This window comes from Lithobates pipiens, unplaced genomic scaffold, assembly GCF_037356315.1.
Source record: "Lithobates pipiens isolate NorthernLeopardFrog02 unplaced genomic scaffold, aLitPip1_a1.2 Scaffold_8, whole genome shotgun sequence".
Classification (NCBI taxonomy): Eukaryota; Metazoa; Chordata; class Amphibia; order Anura; family Ranidae; genus Lithobates; species Lithobates pipiens.
The window spans coordinates 668626830-668637830 of record NW_027507903.1 but is presented as its reverse complement, the minus strand read 5'-3'; the positions used below and the strand labels follow the sequence as shown (position 1 = coordinate 668637830).

At 45.4% G+C, this 11001-nt stretch overlaps 1 protein-coding gene across 1 annotated transcript; it reads left to right on the top strand.

Annotated features, from left to right (window-relative positions):
• Positions 1-7281: 7281 nt before the first annotated feature.
• On the top strand, positions 7282-10397 carry LOC143961923 (E3 ubiquitin/ISG15 ligase TRIM25-like). Its single transcript, XM_077471258.1, has one exon. The coding sequence runs from the start codon at positions 7421-7423 to the stop codon at positions 9020-9022; it is 1602 nt and encodes a 533-aa protein (XP_077327384.1). The 5' UTR covers positions 7282-7420; the 3' UTR covers positions 9023-10397.
• The last annotated feature ends 604 nt before the right edge of the window (positions 10398-11001 follow it).

Genomic DNA, 11001 nt, shown 5'->3' with positions numbered 1-11001 from the left:
ATTTTTATTTTTTTGCGGGACTGTGACATTGCGGTGGACAGATCGGACAGTTTTGACACATTTTTTGGGACCATGGACATTTATACAGCAATCTGTGCTATAAAAATGCACTGATTACTGTGTATATGTCACTGGCAGGGAAGGGGTTAACACTAGGTGGGCGATCAAGGGGTTAAATGTGTTCCCTGGGAGGTGTTTCTAACTAAGGGGGATGGGACTGACTGGAGGAGGAGAGAGATCGCTGTGATCACTAGGAACAGCAGATCTGTCTCTCCTCCCCTGTCAGAATGGGATCTGTCTGTTTACATTGACAGATACCCGTTCTGGCTCTCTGTGGAGCGATTGCGGGTGGCGGGCGGACATCGTGGCAGCCGGCCATGCACAGGTCCTTTTATACTCCTATATACATGTATGGAGCCCTCACAGGTCCTTTTATACTCCTATATACATGTATAGAGCCCTGCAGGTCTTTTTATACTCCTATATACATGTATAGAGCCCTGCACAGGTCCTTTTATACTCCTATATACATGTATAGAGCCCTGCAGGTCTTTTTATACTCCTATATACATGTATAGAGCCATGCACAGGTCCTTTTATACTCCTATATACATGTATGGAGCCCTCACAGGTCCTTTTATACTCCTATATACATGTATAGAGCCCTGCAGGTCTTTTTATACTCCTATATACATGTATAGAGCCCTGACAGGTCCTTTTATACTCCTATATACATATTTAGAGCCACGACAGGTCCTCTTTATACTCCTATATATGTGTATAGAGCCCTGATAGGTCCTTTTATACTCCTATATACATGTATAGAGCCCTGCAGGTCATCTTTATACTCCTATATACATGTATAGAGCCCTGACATGTCCTTTTATACTCCAAGTGTAGCGGCGGGCTCCTGAAGAGCACATGCTATGTTTTTCAAAGTTAAAAGCTTTACCCAAACTACAGTTTGCTTTGGGCCTATTTGACTAAATTTGGCTTCGGTGTCAGTCTGACTGGACTGTGAGATGTTCAGTCTGGCCACAGGGGGCACTGTCTCTGGTGGCAGGCGTGGAACTATGGTTTGGTTAGGTGCTTGAATTATTCCCTCTCAGAGTCAGGTCAGTGGGAGTGGCCCTCCCACTGTGCCCTCTGAGAGAGGGTATTTAAGACACAGATGTCACATGGTTCGGGGTTCCGGTCCACTATGCTGTGCTGAGTATATGGTCCTGGTCCTCTTGACCAGCCCCCGGGAAGGCTATGGCCTGGGGTGCGGTTCCACCTGACTTTGATGCCTCGGGGTTGGCTAGCCCAAGGCAAGGGAACTAAGGAAGGATTCCAAGGTGGATGGGTGCCGTCTCTGGTCCGGGAGAGACCCAGTGTACTTCGAGCATTCCAGGAGAGGACTCTTTAGAAGAACACCACGTGTGAGGTTGGTTTTCTTAACAAGAGCCTGGAAGGGCTGAAGTAACTGAGAGAATCCGGTCTTGTGGATATCGCCAAGTGGGCTGAAAGATCCAGGTATCCTACAAGTGTTCTACAGCTTAGATTCCCTACATGTTCTGCAACAATGTCGGTGATAAAGACTTTGTTCCTGAGTAATCACCTTGTTGGCTGCTAGGCCTTGTGAGAGAGGGACTGTCCAATCTGAGTGTTCATCCAGCTGCCAATGGCTATTCTCTGGATGCAGTCAAAGTAAGCAAGTTCCTTAACATTTATAGACTTTGACATTGAGAGAACCTGAACTTTCCTTTCCAACCCTCTGATCCCAAGTTAAAAGACTGTTCAATGGTTGACGTTTGCAAATAAAATCCATTCAACTGGATCTATTGTCAGTCTCAAGTTACTGGGCCATTTACCATGGGACATCCCCTAGACGTGCAACAAGAAGAAGCGGAAGGTAACGGTAAGCCCAAAAATAACCAGCAGCTCCTTCGGGGGTTAGTGCTACACTATGCACATATATAGAGCCATGACAGGTCCTCTTTATACTCCTATATACATGTATAGAGCCATGACAGGTCCTCTTTATACTCCTATATACATGTATAGAGCCATGACAGGTCCTCTTTATACTCCTATATACAGGTATAGAGCCATGACAGGTCCTCTTTATACTTCTATATACATGTATAGAGCCATGACAGGTCCTTTTATACTCCTATATACATATATAGAGTCATGGCGGGTCCTCTTTATACTTCTATATACATGTATAGAGCCATGACAGGTCCTCTTTATACTCCTATATACAGGTATAGAGCCATGACAGGTCCTCTTTATACTCCTATATACATGTATAGAGCCCTGACAGGTCCTCTTTATACTCCTATATACAGGTATAGAGCCATGACAGGTCCTCTTTATACTCCTATATACATGTATAGAGCCCTGACAGGTCCTTTTATACTCCTATATACATGTATAGAGCCATGACAGGTCCTCTTTATACTCCTATATACATGTATAGAGCCATGACAGGTCCTCTTTATACTCCTATATACAGGTATAGAGCCATGACAGGTCCTCTTTATACTTCTATATACATGTATAGAGCCATGACAGGTCCTTTTATACTCCTATTTACATATATAGAGTCATGACCGGTCCTCTTTATTTATCATGATATAAAATATTGAATGTGGGGGGGGGCCTTTTGGTGGGTGTCATTTTCTTTTTTTTGGGGGGACAGCATTTCATTCTTGGTTCCAGGCAGCACAATGTGTTGGGCCGGCCCTGGATATTCCCAAAGGATTAATTACTATTAAAGGGATGCAGATCCTCCCATTTTCCTCATTAGAACATTCCAAGTGCAGCAACTAAAAGTCGCTCTCATTGAGATTCACATTTATCATTCCTTTAATCGCTTCCCGACCGCCTCACGCAAATATACTGCGGCAGAATCACATACCTGTATGTTGCCCTTTAAGAGGCGGCCGGTGGGCGCGCGCCCTCAGGTATCTCCGTGAGTCGGGTCGCAGGTCCCGCGGACTCGATCGCTGCGGGGATACCCGTGATCGCCTCACAGAGAGGAAGAACAGGGAGATGCCGATGTAAACAAGCATCTCCCCGTTCTGCCTAGTGACAGTGTCACTGATCTCTGATCCATGTGATTGGAGCAGAGATCAGTGACATATCACACGTAGCCACGCCCCCCACAGTTAGAAACACGCCCCTAGGACACACTTAACCCCTACACTGCCACCTAGTGGTTAACCCCTTCACCGCCAGTGTCATTTACACAGGAATCAGTGCATTTGTATAGCACTGATTGCTGTATAAATGACAATGGTCCTAAAAATGTCCGATGTGTCTGCCATAATGTTGCAGTCATGATAAAAATTGCTGATCGCCACCATTTAAAAAAAATGTATAAATGAATAATAAAAATGCCATGAAACTATCCGCTATTTTGTAAACGCTATAACTTTTGAGCAAACCAATCAATAACCGCTTATTGCAATTTTTTTTCCCAAAAATATGTAGAAGAATACGTCGGCCTACACTGAGGAAAATTTTGTTGTTTATATTATTTTTGGAGGATATTTATTATAGCAAAAAGTAAAAAATAAATAATATATATATTTTTTTTAAATTGTCGCTCTTTTTTTGTTTATAGTGCAAAAAAAAAAAAACCGCAGAGGTGATAAAATACCACCAAAAGAAAGCTCTATTTGTGGGGAAAAAAGGACGTCAATTTTGTGTGGGAGCCAATTTCAAGTTCGCATCAAATTCGTGTGATACGAACGGCCCACAATGCACTGCGCCAGTTGCAGTGCATTGCTGGCTGATGATTGGCCAAGCATGCACTGTGACCCTGCATGCTTGGCCAATCACAGCGAGGAGAGCCATAATTGGCCACAGGTTGGATGCCTGTGGCCACTTATAGCTCAGGGGGTATAGTACACGCCCCACACTATATAAGGCTGCCAGTGAGGCGGCCTTGTGTAGTGTGTTGCGGCGTTCATAGAGAGAAGGATAGGCAGGGACAGTGTCAGCTGTGCTTTACTTCTTTAGATAGCTCTGTTAGATAGCTCTGTTAGATAGCTCTGTGCTTTACTTCTTTAGATAGCTCTGTGAGTGTAGTGTTCAGGGAGAGAGCAGGATAGGCAGGGACAGTGTCAGCTGTGCTTTACTTCTTTAGATAGCTCTGTTAGATAGCTCTGTGCTTTACTTCTTTAGATAGCTCTGTTACAGTGAGTGTAGTGTTCAGGGAGAGAGCAGGATAGGCAGGGACAGTGTCAGCTTTGCTTTGCTTCCTAACCTAGCGCTGTTACAGTGGGTGTAGTGTGTCTCCTGCACAGCATACACCTCAATCTACCCCCTCATTGCTGGTGTTGTGTAGTTCATTTGTGCAACACAGGCATCTGCCTAACATTAACATAACATATTTTGGGTGCGGGGTTCCCCTTAATATCCATACAAGACCGAAAGGGGCTGGTAATGGGCTGCGGTAGGGGGGTGATGGGGTAGCCATGCCATTTTTCTCAAAGATTTTCCTCCATATTGCCAGGACAAGACATTAATTAATAATTACTTAATTAATGCTTTAGTAGCCGCAAGCAGTTTTGAATGGCTTTTTTTCCTTTACAAATGTCATTTTGTGCAGGGACTGTTCTAAACACGGGAAACACATGGCACTTCACAGGCATACTTTAAACACCCCCCAGGTACGATATTTAGGTTCAATAAATTTTTATTAATCTTTTTTTTTTATCAGAATATAAGCAGTTGAAGATTGTAAAGTCAATAAAAAAACATAAGGTGGGAACAGAGCCAGGTGTCCAACAATGGACTGGCTGGTCCAACAATGTTAAACACGGTATATACTTTACAGGTAATGGTAGGATAAGGCATACTGTTACAGTCATGTAGCACATTGAGGTTCCCATCTATATTCACAGTAGTAAGCATGTAAATCATACAAGTATCCTACTCCCTGGACTGGGCGCCCCTATGGGAACTTGCTGTGTCCAGTACCAGGGGAGGGCGGATATTAGTGCTAAGTCTGCTACGATGAGCCTGACCAAAAGGACAAGGTCCATATGGAACCCTCAATCGGCGGCGATTACCATTTAGTGAACCAGGATGCCTGTAGGCACGTAGAAAGGCCAAGAGAGGCCTGATAGGATAGGAAAGAAGAAGAGGTGGGGGAAAGAGGTGGGGGGGGAAAGGCAGATAAGAGAGAAAGGAGGGACAGGAGGGGAAAGGTGCAGAGCAAAGAGACAGCGAGCTTCATTGAGACTGGGAGTTTCAGTGCCTAAGCCCTTGTACACACGGTCGGAAATTCCGATGGAATGTTTCCTATCGGACTGTTTTGTTGGATATTCCCGACTGTGCGTGGTCTGCATCAGACTGTTTCCATTGGAATATCCAACGGACCAAGTTTTCCAACTTGCCGGTAAAATTTTCCGACAAAATGCTCCTATCGGACATACTCCGATCACGTGTAGCCTACTCCGATCGGACAAAGTGCCACGCATGCTCAGATCAAATTCCTAGACCAAAGCTATTGGCTACTAGCCTGAACGTAGTCCCATCGTAACGAAATAACATCATCACGTTATGTACAATCTGATTTTCCGACAACTTAGTCTGACCGTGTGTATGCAACATCACTTCCGGACCTCTTCCGGAATTAATCCGTTGGAATTTGGTTGTCGGAATCTCCGATCGTGTGTACAAGGGCTAAGACCTAAGGTCTTCCAGAGAGATTAGATCTATGGCTCAGGTGGATGTGACTGCTAACGCCGCGTACACACGGGCGGACTGTTTGCCCAACAAAGTTCGTCAGACAATCCGACAGACAGTCCGTTCAAAATTAGCATGAACGGACTTGACCACACACGATGAGCAGACAGTCCGCTGAAAGCGTGCGTGATGACGTGTACAGCACGTACGACGGGACTAGAAAAACGATGGCCAATACACTGCAATGCAACCTTCGGCCGTGTAAACCCTTTCTGAGCATGCGCCATACTTAGTTCGTCCAACTTGCCTACACACGAGCGGACTGTCCGCTGAAACCAAGTTTGGACGGACAAAACCAAGTTTGAACGGACTGTCTTACGGAAATTCCGTAAGACTTTGTTCGTCAGACTGTCCGCTGAAACAGTCCGTTGAAGCCCACACACGAGCGGATTGTCCGCTGAAACACTGTTCAGCGGACTAAGTTGGGCGAACAGTCCGCCCGTGTGTACGCGGCCTAAGAGTCTACGTTTTAATTTGTCTGAAGTAGAGTAATGCCTCCATATACTCCAGGTAAAGGAGAATTTAGCCTGTTGATCAAGTACCTTTGCTTGCATGTCCTCCATGAGCATCAAGTTGTTAATTTCACCCTCCCATTCTAATAAGGATGGGGAGGTGGTGGTTTTCCAATGTCTAGGGATCAGCTGTCGCCCTGCACAGAGGAAAAATTTTTAGCAAGTTGTTTTTCTGAGATTCGATGGAGCCCGGGAGAAGAGACAGAAGGGCAATGGCGGTAGAAGGCGGAATCGGTTTTTCATAGATATCTGAATAGATCTGAAAGATTTGTGTCCAAAACGGGAGGAGTACAGCACACTCCCACCAAATGTGAATGTACGTACCTGTTGCGGAGTTGCATCTCCAACAAATGTCGGAGGTGGAGGGATACATTATTTTGAGATTGGTCGGGACCCGGTACCACTTTGACACCAGCTTGTAGTTCTTCTCTTGTGCGTAACTAGAAATTGTTGATTTGTGGGTGAAGAAAAAGACCCTACTCCACTCCTCATCGGTTATATCTCTCCCAAGTTCCTCTGACCAGATTTTAGTGTACTTAGGTAGTGATCAATGTGAGTGGGTCAGGATCAGTTTGTAAAGTAGCCAGGTACGATATTTAAAGTAATATTTCACTTTTTTTGTCACTTTATGCATCATTAAAATTACTGCTCCAGAAAGAACGTCAGTTTTTAAAACCTCTATTTGCATTGATACATGTCCGCTGGGGGAAAGGTCCCGGGTCCCCAAACCCTTTTTAGGACAATAACATGCACATTGGCTGTTATAATTAGCACTTTAGATTTTGAACGTTCGCATACATTGTAATTAATAGGGTTCTAACGTTCGTGCAAACTTTTGGTCTGTTCGCAGGTTCTGGTGCGAACCGAACGGGGGGGGGGGGGGGGGGGGGGTGTTCGGCTCATCCCTAGGAGAGAAAATCAGTTCTGAACAAATGTTTGTTGACAGAGGTCCTAATTATCACCAGAGTGACCTATATTTTCCCGAGACCGGCACATTATGGAGGAGATTCTTCCAATATTGGTGTCCCTCCATATAACGAATCCTATGAATAAAGTACAAGTCACAGCCCAGCCTCGCCCTGTGTAGGAGGAAGTGACCCTCCCAACTGCATTCTTCTCCGGTGTCAGAGAACTTCATTTCATTTCCTCGTCTGCTGTCAGCGATGGCGTCTTCTGATCTAAGAGCTGAGTTGGAATGTTCCGTCTGTCTGAACATTTATACAGATCCTGTAAACCTGAGATGTGGACACAACTTCTGCCGGGTCTGTATTGGTCGTGTGATTGATACACAGGGGGGGTCTGGAGGATATTCCTGTCCTGAATGCAGAGAGAAGTTTCCGGATCGGCCTGCACTGCAGAGGAATATAACACTACGCAACATAGTGGGGAATTTCCTGTCTGCTCAGCCACATCAGGAGGAGTCCGGGGTCTTCTGTACTCACTGTGTGGACTCTCCTGTACCTGCTGTTAGATCCTGTCTGCACTGTGAGGTTTCTCTGTGTGATAAACACCTGAGAGTCCACAAAAAGTCCCCAGAACACGTCTTATGTGACCCCACCTTGTCCATGGAGAGCAGGAAATGCTCCATCCATAAGAAGATCCTGGAGTATTACTGCACTGAGGATAATTCCTGTGCCTGTATGTTGTGTGTGATTGGAGGACATAAAGGACATGAGATGGAGTCACTGGATGAGGCTTCTGAGAAGAAGAAGGAGACACTGAGGAATGTTCTGCAGAAACTTCTGACAAAGAGAGAGGAGACGGAGGAAAGAGTCCAGAGTCTGCAGGAACACCGGAGGAAAGTAGAAGAAGAAGCAGCTGGTGACACCGAGAGAGTCACTGCCCTGTTTAGAGATCTCAGGAGACGTCTGGAAGACCTGGAGAAGAGAGTCCTGAGGGACATCTCCGGGAGGGCAGAGCGGATCTCCATCTCCATCCGGGATCTGGAAATAAAGAAGGAGGAGCTGTCCAGGAAGTTGCGTCACATTGAGGAGCTGTGTAACGTGACGGATCCACTGACTGTCTTACAGGAATCAGACACAGGTGACTTGTGTGATACTGAGGATGGAGATAATGAGGACAGAGAGAGACATGAGGAGCTCCTCCATGATGGAGGGGGTCTGGATGTGGCTGGGATGTCACACACATTACACACATTATCTGATACAATAATAGAGATAAATGTATCCTCCTATATACAGGGAGCTCCAGACATATTACTGGATGTAAATACAGCTCATAATAATCTCCATATATCAGATGACAGGAAAACTGTATCCAGGACAGATAGAAAACAGAATCGCCCCAAAACACCAGAGAGATTTCAGGGTTGGTATCAGGTGTTGAGCAGTCGGAGTTTCTCCTCAGGGAGACATTACTGGGAAGTGGATGTCGGGGGATCAGATGGATGGATAGTCGGGATGTGTTACCCCAGTATAGACAGGAGAGGGGGGCAGTCAGTGATTGGATATAATAAGAAGTCCTGGTGTTTGTACAGGAATGGTGATCAGTATTTGGTGATGCATGACAGTAAATGGATCCTCTTACCCTCCAATATCTCCAGTAACAGAGTCAGGATATATCTGGATTATGGGGTCGGACGGATCTCCTTTTATGATCTGTGTGACCCGATCCGACACCTCCACACCTTCACCACCACCTTCACTGAGCCCCTCCATGCTGGGATGTGGGTAGGGGGAGGTTGTATAAAGATATGTGGGGGGAGGGGAAGGAGTCCTGGGCACTCGGTGGGTGTAATACAATGAGGTTGGCACTGGAGTGGAGGGATTTTGGCACATCACATTATTTGGATAAACAATTGTTTTGTCTTCACTAATGAACTTCCATTCATATGACTTCATACTTAATGGGATTTGCACTTATTTCTTGCTCTGAGATCTGATGTGATTGTTTTCCATTTTTATTCTTACTATGATGATTGTCATTTTTTATACTTACTTAGTTTCATAGTATTAGAGGGATAGAGCACCTATTACATGTTATTAGTCCCGCAGGGTTTTCTATGATAAATACATTTCTATGAGACTTCTCCATCCCTCCCTCTCAGATCACTGTGATTGGCTGGAATATCTCTAATTATAGCGAGGGGTGGGGATTCACCAGTAACAACACTTTGTGCTGCAATTTGTGTCCATACAAAATAAATGGGTGGAAATCGCACTGCAAAAATGTGGTGTGATTCCTGTGTGAATCGCATGGAGTTTGCCGCACTGCTCCTGTGTCACCCCAGGCTGAAATCACTATGACAAGCTCGGCTTCACACAGGAGCGGTGGGGGAACATTATGAGACTTGGACAGAAATCGCACCGCATTCCACTTCAAATTCTTTGCAGTGCGATTTGCGCCCATTCATTTTTCATAGATGCAAAACTCATCAGAAATGATCGGTTCTTGTTATCAGCGAGTACTTGGCCGAAAGTATTGGTACTCGCCGGCATTGGTGCATCCCTAGTGAGGGGGATGGGATCTATCTACCTATCTAACGTGGAGAGGGAATAGAGCCCCTGTCAGGTTTTTATTGCTGTCTCCCTCCCATTTAGAGAGAGCCCCCCTCTCCATTTGTCCTGGTGAATGTTATCACCCAAAGTGAAAGAAAATCCCAAATTCTAAGTTGCTACCAGAACTGGAATAGAGGGGAAATCCTCCAATGGGGACACTAGTTCTGGTGACAACCAGGGATTTCCTCACTTTGGAGGCATTTCCTGTCACTTCCTGTTTTGGTTATTGGAGAGGAAGTGAAGGGAAATCTCCCCAATGGAAAATAGATGGTAATAAATTACTAACAGAGGTTATAACCCTCCCTTACTCTCTCCAAAATGAACAAAAAGTTTTTGTCTTTAGTTCTACTTTTCCAAACAGGAAGTTCCCATATTTTATCAGCAATTTCCCTTCCCCCGATGTTCTGCCCCTCCTCCTCATGGTGGCGCTATGTCCAGCCATGATAAGGCACACAGGGTGGAGATGATCCATTAGTACAGAGAATGCAGTGTGGTCATTGTGATGGGATAGGATGTGGTCACCTCTATATCTAGGAGAGGTCACATGACCCCATGTGGGGGGGGACTGGGAAGGACAGAAGTGAGGTTTGGTAGATGGTGGGGGGTGATGAGCTCTGTCTGTACTGGGGGGACTCATGGAGATCAGGGGAGGGGGGAGGGGTGAATGGTTGAGGGAGGGGCAGATGAAGAGGAGCGGTATAACCCGGGGTGTGTGTGTACAGAGCAGCATAGAGCTCTCACCTTCCTCAGGATGTACAGGAGAGAAAAAGGAGACACATACTGCTAATATATCATCACACACTAACCTGTCTGCATCCTACACAATTGTATTCTAGGAATCTGTATGGAGGAAGTATGGTGGCCGCCACTGATAACTACTTCTAAAGAATACTAGTTCCCTGGCTGTCATTCTGATCCAATGGCTTCTGTACTTTCTATGTCAGTAACCCGGAACAAGTATTCAGACTCGGAGTTCTGACTTAACTCTGATTTCCTGATCGGCATGATTGTTCCAGGTCAGTGTCCCCAAATACCGAGTCCTCAGACAGCCAGGAGAATAGCATTTTCAGAAGACGTCCAGCAATGGCCCCTCCATATTCCCCTCAGTACAGGTGTAATGGAAGTCACAGCCGGGGAATTTCTTGTTGTGTTTATTTTCATTTTACCCGAATATAAAATGCTGAATGATAATCTATAATGACTTTTGGTTGTTTTATTCATTTTTG